Consider the following 13,030-nt stretch of genomic DNA (forward strand, 5'->3'; position numbering starts at 1 on the left):
ATATATGTAAAAATTGAACTTTAGGTGTTAAATATGTAAATACATAGGTATCTTTCGACACAGTTTGGGGCTTAAGGCGAAATAAAACTCTACTATCATAAATATCAGACCACAAAACTTTTTGTGCTATAAAACTTAATTAACTATGCCATCTTTTAATTTATTGACTTCCATAAAAACCATTGCTTTTTGCACATTTGAGTTGAGAAGGCTTTCTTTAAGCAAATAATTGCCGCTAGGATTGCATTTTCTATTAATAAAACGGGGTAGAGTTGTAAAACGTTTAAACACACATCTCATGAATTCCCTCCTCTCAAAAGCAGAATTTACATGGGCCTACTGATTCTTCTACCAAAGCTTCTAGTTGTAGTCCTGTAAGGAACACAATGTTAGGTAGATTTATTTTACAAACTTCTCAAGCAGGACCCATCCCTAGCTTTCTATATTGGGCATTTGCATACATACCACCCAATTCCGAAGTATTTACATAACTAAAACACCTAAACTTTAATTTTTACATTCATACCATCCAAATCTTTCGTATCACACAAAAAATACCACTATTTTAACTTCTAAAAATTGAAATACGCCTTTTCATGCATGGGTAAGGTGATATGTATTTAAAAATTGAAGTTTAGTTGTTAGATTTGGAATTACATAAAAATTAAGTGGCGTGTATGTAAATTTTCCTTCTTTATTAAAGGCCACTATGGTTTTTTAGGTCTGGCATCTTTAAACCAGGTAATCTACTTTAATCTCAAATAAATAAATAAATAAATCATGATATCCATATCAAAATTTTCCATCAGGATTGATTTCAAAATTTTGTTCGCAAAATCATGCTAGTGAAATCTCCCTTGATTGTAGACAATTATCAACTTTGTTCAAAATTGCAAATGAATCCTACTCATTATGATTATTTGCTTTTGGTTTCTATAGATTCATCCAAACCATGTGCAATTGTCATGAAAAGTTTACGCCTTGTGAAGTCCTTTGTCCTCTATATCTGCGATGCATGCCATCATGCTATCTTATTATCTATCGCATATATTGTTTTTTATTATTATCAGACACACATATATATAATTTATTTTGGCAGCTACACTGCCTTCCTGTACTTGTAAAAGGAGAAAACTCTAGGTTTGCTGAAGTCATCTTGTGAAGCACCAACCAATCCTTTGATGACTAACATCCCAAAAAACATTATTGTGTTACCTGCTCTTCTAGCGTGCATGGGGCTGTCAAAAAAGGCCAGATGTTTGTAAAACTTAACTCATATTTGCTAATTCTTTAAGGACCAGTTTGAGATCAATTTTGTTTTTTACTTTACTTTTTAAATTTTATATTTATTTGATGTACTTTTTCATATTTTTTATTTTAAATTTTTAAAAATTAGTCAATTTATTTTAAAAGACACTCGAAATTTAATTATTTTGAGTGTTAATAAAAAAAGCTGATTTGTTTTTTACTTTACAAACAAGTAAAAGCATTTACATGCCCAAAACACACCTAAACTTTACTTTTTACATTTATACCATCAAAATCTTTCATATCACATAAAAAATACCACTATTTTACCTACCAAAAATTGAAATACACCTTTTCATGCATAGGTAAAAGTTTAAGTTTAGTTAGATTTGGAATTACATAAAAATTAAGTGGTGTGTATGTAAATTTTCCTTCTTATGGGCCTGGCATAATTAAACAAAGTAATCTACTTTAATCAAAAAAAAAGAAAAAGTTCTTAAAATCATGCTAGTGAAATCTCCCTTGATTGTAGACAATTATCAATGTCGTCCAAAATTGCAAATGAATCCTACTCATTATAATTATTTGCTTTTGGGTTCTATTGATTCATCCAAACCATGTGCAAGTGTCATGAAAAGTTTAAGCCTTGTGAAGTCCTTTGGCTTCTATCTCTGCGATGCATGACATCATGCTATCTTATTATCTATCGCATATACTTTTTTTATTATTATCACACTCACACACACACACACACACAGATTCTTATAAAAGAATCTGTATTTGGCAGAAGCCCAAATACCGTTTCCTAATACGCTAGGCCCTATGGTGAGAAACCCACGTTATGTGCTATTAACCCTTGACCTGAGGGGACTTACAGAGAATCCTGCTAACCAAGAGGCCATGGTATGCGCTCGCGCGCGCAGACACACACATAGATATATAATTTATTTTGGCATTTACACTGCCTTCCTGTACTTGTAAAAGGAGAAAAGTCTAGGTTTGCTGAAGTCATCGTGTGAAGCATCAAACAATCCTTTGATGACTAACATCCAAAAAAACATTATTATGTTACCTGCTCTTCTAGCGTGCATAGGGCTGTCAAAAAAGACCAGATGTTTGTAAAACTTAGCTCATATTTGCTAATTCTTTAAGGATCAGTTTGAGATCAATTTTGTCTTTTTTTTTTTTGTTTTTACTTTTGTTTTAAATTATATATTTTTTGATGTACTTTTTCGTATTTTTTTATTTTAAATTTTTAAAATTTAGACAATTTTTTTTAAAAGACACTCGAAATTTAATTATTTTGAGTGTTCATAAAAAAAAGTTAATTTGTTTTTGATGCTAACCAGCTCCTCAATAAACAGGCCTTAATTTGAAAAATATTTTCAGCTCATTAGCTGAAAAACAAGTTAAGGTATATATATGTATATATAATGCATAGATTCATTTTTATTCATATTTCATACTTATAAAAACTATTGGTGAAAGGGTTGGTGTTGCTCCAGTGACAGACAAGATTAGAGAAAGTCGTATTAGATGGTTTGGTTATATTGAACATCTATCATCTGATGATCCAATTAGGAGAGTAGATGTTTTAGATTCGATTTATCTGAAGGAAGGCAGAGGTAGACAATGGAGAAAAATATGTGCTGAAAATATAAAAATGATCTTAATTTATACATACAATCTGCCCAAGTATGGAGAAAACTCTAGGCTCGGGCAGATTGTATTGTATACAAAATGATCTTAATTTATTAGAATTAAATGAAAATATGACACTCAAGAGTACACAATGGAGAAAAAGGATTCGTGTAGCCATCCCTACTTAGTGGGATAAAGGCTTGTATTTTCTTCATCAAAATGCATCTTTATAAAAAAAATTGTGAAAATGTTGAATGTTTATGCCTTGATATACATTATGCAGGCAGTGTTTGTAGGGCACAATCATGGGCTGGATTGGTGCTGTCCCCATGAGCAGCTCTGGCTCTGCTTTGCTCGTCACAGCGGGTATGGTGGCTATGGAACATGGCCGCGTGGTTCCAGAATTCTTGAGATCAATGAAGAACCATTCTCCCTTCAGTCTTGGATTAGAATGGAAGATGGCACTAATCACAGCTATGTTCAACTCAGTTACTGAGTTGCTTCTTCTCTTGCAACATTCGAATCCGATATATTAAAGTTCTTCATTTTATTTTCAATCAATGCGCTACGGTGTTTTGAGGAGAGCGGAGTAATTCAGGTACGGCAGTATTTGTCTCTCATTTGAGAGTGAAGATGACATCAGTTGGAAGTTATATTTTTGCACCTTGGGACTCATTTTATTTTAGGAAGATTTACATGTATACCCACCTATACATATATGCATGAAAATGTATTTTTTCAATTTTTAAAAGTTAAAATGATAGTATTGTTGATGTGGTATGAAAGATTTGGATTGTATGGATGTAAAAAAGTGAAAGTTTAGAGGTTTGATGTATGAATTTATAGGAATTGGATGGTATGTATGTAATGATACTTGTGTGAAGGAAAATGTTGATGTGGGGCAAAGGAACATTATGTTAGAATTTGCACTTTTTTCTTGGGGTATGTTGAAGGTAATTCATATTTTCTTTAAATAAAGGGTGGGTGGTGGGAATATATTTTATAGCTTTTTAATAAAATTTTGGGGGATGGTGTTATAAATATATATATATATAACACCTAATTTTTAATTTCACGTAAAAAATAGTACAATACCACTTTTTAAAAATGAAATACATCTTTTTATGCATAGGTTTAAATCACAAAAATATTGTGCTGTCAGCCGTGACCTGTTGGTAGAACAGTTTCTTTGAAGGTCGTAAGTCCCCTCATGTCACATGTTCGAATCCCCATTTGGTCAGTTTGCCTGTAATAAAAGCGGTGCTCGAATGGTCACACACATGAGAGTGGCTGGGGGCTCGTATAATAGTCTCTGACCATTCTTAATTTTAAAAAATTAAAAAAAACACGAAAATATTATGTTTGTAAATATGAATGTTTAGGCATGGGATATATACTGAAGAATTTTGTGCCGAGCTTTTAAATTTCCCTGATAATTTTTGGGCATTAACAACACAATTCTTATCTCTTTACATATCTAACACTTAAAATTTTAATATTCAAACACATATCATACGAATATTCGACATTACATAAAAAATATTACTATTAATAACTTCTTTTAAATGAATGATATATATTTATATGCATAGGTTTTAACACCAAATAATTATAAATATAAATATCAAATAAGGTGTTAGATATGTAAATAATAAGATTGTGTAAAATGTCAAAAATAATCTCCGAGTATTTACATTGAGTCAAATTAGTTCAAGAGTTTATAATATGATAAAAAATAAAATTTTAAAAACATATTTAGGATTTAATAAGCTTATTTTGATGATTATTACTCCTCAACATAATAATATATGAAAATTAGCAATATGTATGTATGTAAATCATTCAAAAAACAAAAAAAAAATCCCCCATCTTTTTCCACCAATTTAAGATTGTACCTATTTCTTAAGGAAAAATTATTGCATCAGGACTCCGCACGTAGAGTTACATGTGGAGTCCAATGAAATCACGTCACGTGGAGGTACATAAAAAAAAAATCGGCCCGATAACACAGGGGAATATTCCCTCATGCTATTTCATGTTATTCATGTGTTATTGTGTTATGTGAATATTTCCAGCGTTATAATAACACAATAACATATCAATAACACCTGAATAACGCACAATAACACATGTACATAATAACACCTGAATAACACAAGAGGAATATTCATTTGTGTTAACGGACAGATTTTATTTTATTTTTTAATGTCCTGATGCAATATTTCTAAAGAGAGGCATTATAATGAATTTACAAATCTACCATAAATCTTTTTGACTTTTCACAATTTGGCCCCTTCTTTCTTCTCGTGGAGCACATGCATCTGTCGGCAAAATGGTCAGACTTTATGGCAGAACTTTTTAATCATTTGATAGAGATTTCTATGCTCTCTACTTAGATTATTTCATCCGCCGATACATCACTTTCATCAAGGGCCACTTTTAATCTCAGCCGTCCGTTAAGATTATTTTTTTTATGAGAATGATAAAGAATGGTCCAATTTCAGTTTGTTCAGAACGGCATGAATGTACAGTTTTCTATCAAATAAATTTATTAGTATATATAATTTTATAGGTTTTTTTAATCAAAAACTTTTTTTTTTATATACAATTCAATAGATTTGGTTGTTTTTGAGTGATGTTTACCCCGGCTTATTCGTTGGCATTCACGGTATAAGACCTCTCAGGTTGGGGGTTCGAATCCCCTCTACACAGTTAGTCTTAAAGAGATGAAACTCGAATTGTTAGGCACACCAGGGGTGACTGGAGGCTCGTATAATAGCCTTAGTTATTCCTTAAAAAAATTGTTTTTACCGAAATCACAATTCGAACCAATGACTTAGGTTCTAATATTGATCAATTTTAGCTGTATTTATTTATTTTAATTTGAGAGCTAAAATAAAATATTTAGATTAAAAACTGAGTCATTGGTTCGAATTGTCATTAAGACTCAACATTAACAGCCAAAAAAAGAGATAAACCAGAAATCTTAATCCCTTCCTTCTAGGGGTGTAAACGAGCCGTTCGGCTCGTTTATATTTCGAGCTTAAAAAATGTGTTCGTGTTCGGCTCGTTTGTTCGTTTGTTGCTTAACGAGCCGAACACGAGCTGTTCACGAACAAAGAGTCCTTTTAACAACCCTAATCATGTAGCCATAATAAATAAGATAATAAGGGTTTGAGCAAGATTTAAAAATTATTATTTATATTAAAACTTCATTTAAATCTAATCTAATAATTTCTATTTTATTTTCTTAATCAATATTTTAATTGATTATAAATCTTTGCAGCTTTGTAGTCAATTAAATTTTTTTTAAAATACTACTTAATATATATATATATATATATAATGAGCCGAACACATCTTAATTCATGTTCGGCTCGTTAACTTATTGAACAAAATTAACAAGTCGAACACGAGCTTTTTAACAAACCGAAAACGAGCTGTTCGAGAACAATTAGCCGTTTTGACAGGCCTACTTCCTTCATCAAATCATCCAAACTTCATAGTCAAACTGTAACTGTTCAAATGTAACGGCTATATTTCTACCAAACAGCTTCACGGGTATTTTTTCTTCTTACCAGAATCACTAAAAAGAACAAAATCAATTTAAAAAGAATGTCGAACGCTACATCGATTGGCTGCAATCTGCTTCTCTGCAGCGTGACAGATCAAACACAGTTGTCAGAATTCCTGATGAGTTCCATTTGGTACATCTTTGTCCACATTTGTTTTCTTTCTTTTTTTTTTCTTAATAAAATAGTATATAATTATGATTTCCTTTTTGGTAAAAATCATAAAAAAAAATTGTTTCCTTTGTCTAGAAGGCTGCATTGCTAGCCTTTTGAAGCACTGAGGTTTCTCCAATGGATAGAATAGATGATCTGACCTAGAGAGGAAGGGATGAAGAACACATTGATTCCTCTGTTGGAGTGATGAAAGATTTCGGTTAGTAATTAAGCTCTCTGGTTCTGAAGTTCTCTGAAGTGAAGATGAAGATTTTACTTTTTTTTTTTTTTAAATTTGATGGTAAATTTGTGTTCTCTACTGTTATTTATTTATTTTTACCAGACTTATTTTTATTGCAGCATGCAGAAGCAATGAAATAGGACTTTTTCATGTATTCTCCTCTCTATTTTGATATATTTTCTCTAATTCATTTCCATTTTCTGAACTTCTGCTAGCTCTGAATTCATCTCTTCTTACCAAAAATTCCAACTTTTTAGTGAAATCAGACTCCCATGGCGAAGAAAAAGAACTGGCTTGATAGATTAAAGAAATTTCTCACCTCTGAAACTCAATCAAAACAGGAGAAGGTGGCTGTTAATCTCCCACTGATATTCATCCGAAACTAGATAAAAAAGACATTTTTTTTTTGCAATCTTGCAGAAGGAGAGGAGGAAAAGATGGCTTTTTGGAAGGTTGAAGACGAAGTTTTCTCCTGCTTTACCCCCTCCTTCGCTGCTGAGATTGAGATCGTTAAGAGAGGCAGAGGAAGAGCAGAACAAGCATGCGGTTGCGGTGGCCGTCGCCACCGCCGCGGGCGGCCCGGCGCGCGCCCGGCCGCTCTCGCCGCCGCTCAGGTCGCCGCCCAGGTCGTTCGGCTCGCCGGAAATACTCTGTCTTATCATAAGACACAAGAAGTTGCTGCAATTAAGATACAGATTGCATTTCGGGGTTATCTTGTAAGTTCTCTTAACATACATACATACCACTCATCAATTCTTATGTATTTATATATCTAACAACTAATTTTCCCTTTTTTTTTACATATTTACCAGCTTATTTATGCATGTAAATGTATATTAAGATTTAGGCAATATAAATATAAAAATTGAAGTTTTGGGTGCTAGATATTTGGGGGTGTGTGAAAATGCCTTTTTTTTTTAAAGTTTGTATGATATATATAATTACATAGGAATTGAATGGTAAATATATAAATTTTTCTTATTATTATCATTTACAAACATACCGCACAATTCTTATGTATTTACATATCCCACATTTAATTTTGATATTTCCTTACTTAAAACCTGAATCTTTAACATCACATCAAAACTATCACTACTATCAGTTTTATAAACATCAAAATTTACATGTTAAAGATATAAATAAATACATGAGAATTGTGCGGTACAAATGTAAATACTCAAATGTTATGCAAATTTACTCAAATTGTGTAAAAAAATTCAGGCGAGGAGAGCATTGAGAGCTCTGAAAGGTCTGGTTAAGCTTCAAGCTCTGATCCGAGGACAAGCTGTGAGGCGCCAAACAAATATAACTCTGAAAGGTCTCAAATCCCTCATGAAGATTCAATCACAAGCTCGCGCAAATCGAATAAAAACAGCCGCCAATCATCATTCAAATGATGCAAAAGATGTTTTGCATCTGAAAATTCTGAAAGATGGAGAAACAGATCAGAGAGAAGCTCAAGTAAGTCGTGAGATTCTAATCTTCTCTCATAATTCTATTTATGCTGGATGATTTACATAAATACCGCTCGAATTCTATATATTTAGATATCTAGCAAATCAATGTTATCTATGACATATTATATATCATGAGAATGTGATAATGTTGTGTTGATGTTTGGAGAGAAGTTTCTCTTTTTGTAGTTTTTCACTGTAAACAAAAGCTGTTTGTTAAGTCTGCTTCAAATCATGCTGAATTACATACCACAAATTTTTTATGTATTTACATATCTGACACCAAAATTTCAATTTTTACATGCATACCAACTTACCTATGCATGAAAAGGTGTAATTTACTTTTTGAGAAGTTAAAATGGTGATATATAATGTGATATGAGAAGTTTGAGTGGTATAAATGTCAAAAAGTAAGGTTTAGGTATTAGATATGTAAATACATAGGAATTGTGTGGTATCTATGTAAATGCTCATACATACCACAAAATTCTTATGTACTTACATTCACACCTAAACATTCATATTTACATGAATACCTCTCAAACTTTTAACATAACATCAAAAATACCTGCCTCTAAAAGAATGCATCTTTTCATGCATAATTTTACGACACCAAGGTGTTATAAGTATAAATATCAAACTTTCGGTGTTAGATATGTAAATGCATAAGAATTGTGTGGGTATGTATGCAAATTTTCCTTTTATATATTCTTCTCACAAATATTTCAATCCATATCTTCAGCACAGTGACAGAGTCTGGAATGGCAGCATCTTGTCAAAGGAAGAAATCATTTCATTACTCAGAAAGCGTCAAGAAGCCGCCTTTAAGCGAGAGAGAGCAATGGATTATGCATCCGCTCATCAAGTAAGCAACTTTTCATCAAATTTGCATAATTTAATGCAATATCTGCATACATACCACTCAATTCTTATGTATTTACATATCTAACGCCTAAACTTCAATTTTTACATACATGCAAAACTTCAATTTTTACATACATGCCACCTTACCTTATGCATAACAAGGTCTGTCACACTTTTTAGAAGTTAACATGGTGATATTATTGATGTTATGTGAAAAGATTTGGGTGGTGGAAATGTAAAACATAAAATTTAGGTGTTAGATATGCATGAAAACATGCATTTCACTTTTTAGATGTTAACATGTTGACATTCTTGATGTGTTACCAAAAGATTTGGGTGATAAAAATGTTAGAAATAATAAAAAAACTTACATACATACTTCACTATGCATGAAAAAGACTCATTTTACTTCTAAAAATTATAATAATGATACTTTTGATCTTACATGAAAAGCTAAGATGTGGTAGAAATGTAAAAAATCAAATTCAGGTGTTAGATATGCGCATGAAATGATGTATTTCATTTTTTAAAAGTTAACATGGTGCTATTTTGATGTAATATGAAAGATTTGAATGGTAAAAATATAAAAAAAATAATAAGAGGACTTACATACATACCACTCAATTCTTTTATATTTACTTATCTAGCTCATAAACTTAAATTTTTACATACATGCCGCCTTCACTATGCATGAAAGATGCATATTTCACATTTTAGAAGATAAAAGCCACCATTTTTTTGATGTGGCATGAAAGATTGCAGTGATTTAAATGTGTAATAATTGAAGTATGGGTGTTAAAACATGTAAATACAGAAGAATTGGGTTACACATATGTAAATGCCCCATAAAAAAAATTGAAGTTTTACATACTAATGAAAATGTGCATAACATGATTGTCTTTTTGATGTCATATGAAACATTTGGTTGGTAGAAATGTAACAACTGAAAATTTCCACCATTCAGGAAAGAAGACATTCTGCAAATCCAACAACACCAATCTCAGTATCAGATCACGAATCAAACACCAAAAATCTTCACACAAACTGGAGCAGACTGGACTCACAACCTCAAGATAAAGACATCCATGAAATCTCACCTCCACAATGCCATGATCAAACTGCTCAAAACCAGCACCTTTATGCTTCAGACTCCCCTGCCTTCTTAAACTCCAGAGCTGAAGAGTTCGAGCTGATGTATCAGGGGAGGAGGAGATCTTTCAACCGGTCGGAACGAGCGGAACGAGCTCGATGGAAGGACGATGATTTCTTCTCAAGCTCTCCATACTTTCCAGGCTACATGGCATCCACAGCTTCAACAATGGCAAAGTTCAGATCAGCGAGCACGCCGAAACAGAGACAGGGGAGAAAGGATTCGCCGGAAAAGCTTCTTTCGTCGCCGCCGACGAAGGTTCCGTTGAATTTTCAGAGATCGCAGAGGGTGAGAGGAGGCGGCGCCGGCGCTGCGAAACACTTCAGTATTGATTCTGAGAGGTCATTGGTGAGCTGGGGGAAATGTAGTCCTTTTAGGTGAGGATGAATGTTGTTGTTGCTGCAACAAAATGAGTGTTTGTTTGCTTGGTGAGTTGCATCCATGGCTTATGGTTCTGTGTTCATGCAGACTGGTACTGCTTTCTCTCAGAGAGCTGGATAACTTAAATGGTATGAAATCAGGTTTTTTAATGATTTAAAAGCTTGCTACTGTGATCGCTCCATCTCCCCACACAAAATCGAAGTCTTGTTTTCCGTCTTCCTCGCCCGCCCAAGGCCGATCGTTCCTCCCTGTTGCACCGCCCCACACCGAAATGCCTCCACTCGCCCGATTTCCTTCTGCGTGCCGAGAGAATCGTCATCGGTCTCTGCCCCAATCGCGGCTTCTTTTCTCCCTATTGGATAGAGTGGCCAACCATTGGCTTGGAGCTTGTTTTAGGGCATGGTTTGGATGATTGGGATCGATATAGCCTTGTGGTTGTGGTTGGGACATGTAGATGGTTTCATTGAGGTGACTGTAGAGGAATGAGTTGGAAATGTGCAATTGAAGAATGGGTCATTGGTGATCGAGTGATACAGTGAGAAGGGCTGAATGTGTCGGTATATTCAAGACCGTGTTGTTGTTTGTAGGATTGAGCTACTAAGTGGGCTTTTTAGCGAGAGATGGATTCATCGGAGTTTAGTTTGATACGTTATATGTCCATTTGGACCCAAGGAGGTTGGCTCTGATATGACTTGATGGGTAAGATTTAATATTTGGCGTGGTTTAAGGTGACTCGTTTGAAGACGGGTGTGCATGTGGTTGTGAGATTGTGGTGGGGGTGGTGGGATGGTTTGTTCGGTTACTTGTGGTGGGAGGGATTGTTCGGGTGGTATTGAGGGAGGAGGGGAATGATGAGTAATGGGAGTTGGTGGTTTAGGTGGAGCTGATGGAGTCGTGATTGGTGTGGGAGGGGAGATATTATGGTGAAAGTTGTTTTGGGAATTGAAGATGTTGGTGTGATAAGTAAATGAGGGTGTAATATGGAAGAGATGGTTTTAGGTAGTGTGGTTTGGGCTTGTTGGGAGAAGGGAAAGATTTGTTCATTAAAGAGAAAGTGGCGAGAAATGTAGAGTTTGTGAGAGAGTGGGTCAAGACATCGGTAACCTTTATGTTAGGTGGCATAGCCGAGAAAGACACATGGAGTTGAGAGTGGAGCAAGTTTGATGTGGGAGTATGATTTTAGCCAAGGATAGGAAGACATCCATATAACTTGAGGCGGGTGTAGGAGGGCAAACAATTTTGGAGGAGTTCATATGGGGACTTTGTGTTGTTGTTACCTAACGCAGACAGTTTATGATACATGTTGTTGTAAGAAGGGTGTTGGCCCAGAGATCTTGTGGTAGGGAGGTTGTTGTCATGAGAGCATGAGAGATATCAAATAGATGACGATGTTTCCGTTAGTCCATTTTGTTCAAGTGTGTGAGGGCAAGATTTTTTATGTAAAATGTCATATTGGGTGGTTATTAGCTAAAAATTTTATTTATGTATTTTCCTCCACCATCCGTGCCAATGGATTTGATTTTATGGGAGTATTGATTTTCCACCAAATTTTTGAAGTGTAGAAATTTTTGAGCGGTTTCACTTTTATTTCGAAGAACGTAGATCCATGTGTAACATGTGAAATCATCAATAAAGACTAAGCAATATTTGCATGCTTGCATAGATGGGGTGGGAAAAGCTCCGCATACATCGGAGTGAATTAGTTCTAGTGGAAACAATGATATAGTACTAGAATTTATAAAAGAGAGCTTATGGCTCTTTGCTACATGACATGAATTACAATGTGATTGCTTGGAAAGAGAGTGTAAGAAGGGACCCCTTGAGCTTGAAGGTTGATCGAGTCATTGATGCCAAAGTTGTGGATCGTGTTGGACAGAGACAAGAGTGAAGTCTATGGGAGGATGCTGACCTAAAGGATTTTGAATTGGGTACAGTCCACGAATGCAGGGGCCAGTAAGTATTGTTTGATTGGTCTTGAGATCAGTGATGTGGTACCCATCGGCTTTGCAGATAATAGAACACAAATTACCTTGGGTTAATTTGTGAACGAAAATGAGATTGTATGCAAGAATTGGGATGTGATGAAGATTAGAGAGAGTAAGCTTATTTTTAGGGGTTGAGAGAATTCCTTGTCCGATTTGAGTGATGGGAAGTTGTTGACTGTTGTCGACGGATATGGTATTGCCTCTTTGATATGTTTGAGCATTGTGAAGATGGTTTGGATCTGAAGTCATTTGCTCGGTGACATCGCTGTCAATGTACCATTTGTTGTCCATAGTTTCGGCATTGGCGGTAAGGAGGCCTGTTAGACTTTGATACAACT

At 34.4% G+C, this 13,030-nt stretch overlaps 2 protein-coding genes across 4 annotated transcripts in view; both read left to right on the forward strand.

The window, feature by feature from the left end:
* Positions 1-3,826, forward strand: part of LOC110031290 (probable inactive purple acid phosphatase 16) — a 21,247-nt gene extending 17,421 nt beyond the window's left edge. Inside the window, exon 6 of one of the 3 annotated variants that reach the window (XM_020734417.1) lies at positions 3,173-3,826. In XM_020734417.1, the coding sequence (XP_020590076.1) occupies positions 3,173-3,385 (213 nt within the window). In that variant the 3' untranslated portion in view covers positions 3,386-3,826. The other 2 variants (XM_020734418.1, XM_020734419.1) reach the window with 2 other exon arrangements.
* Positions 3,827-6,681: 2,855 nt separating this feature from the next.
* LOC110031328 (protein IQ-DOMAIN 14-like) lies at positions 6,682-10,856 on the forward strand. The gene is given in 7 exon segments (XM_020734476.1): positions 6,682-6,834; positions 7,071-7,202; positions 7,276-7,428; positions 7,431-7,571; positions 8,080-8,319; positions 9,055-9,177; positions 10,141-10,856. Coding segments are annotated over 6 exon segments (1,299 nt in total). The 5' UTR covers positions 6,682-6,834; positions 7,071-7,127; the 3' UTR covers positions 10,708-10,856.
* Positions 10,857-13,030: the final 2,174 nt, after the last annotated feature.

Source organism: Phalaenopsis equestris, unplaced genomic scaffold (assembly GCF_001263595.1).
Source record: "Phalaenopsis equestris unplaced genomic scaffold, ASM126359v1 Scaffold000800, whole genome shotgun sequence".
NCBI classification, from domain to species: domain Eukaryota; kingdom Viridiplantae; phylum Streptophyta; class Magnoliopsida; order Asparagales; family Orchidaceae; genus Phalaenopsis; species Phalaenopsis equestris.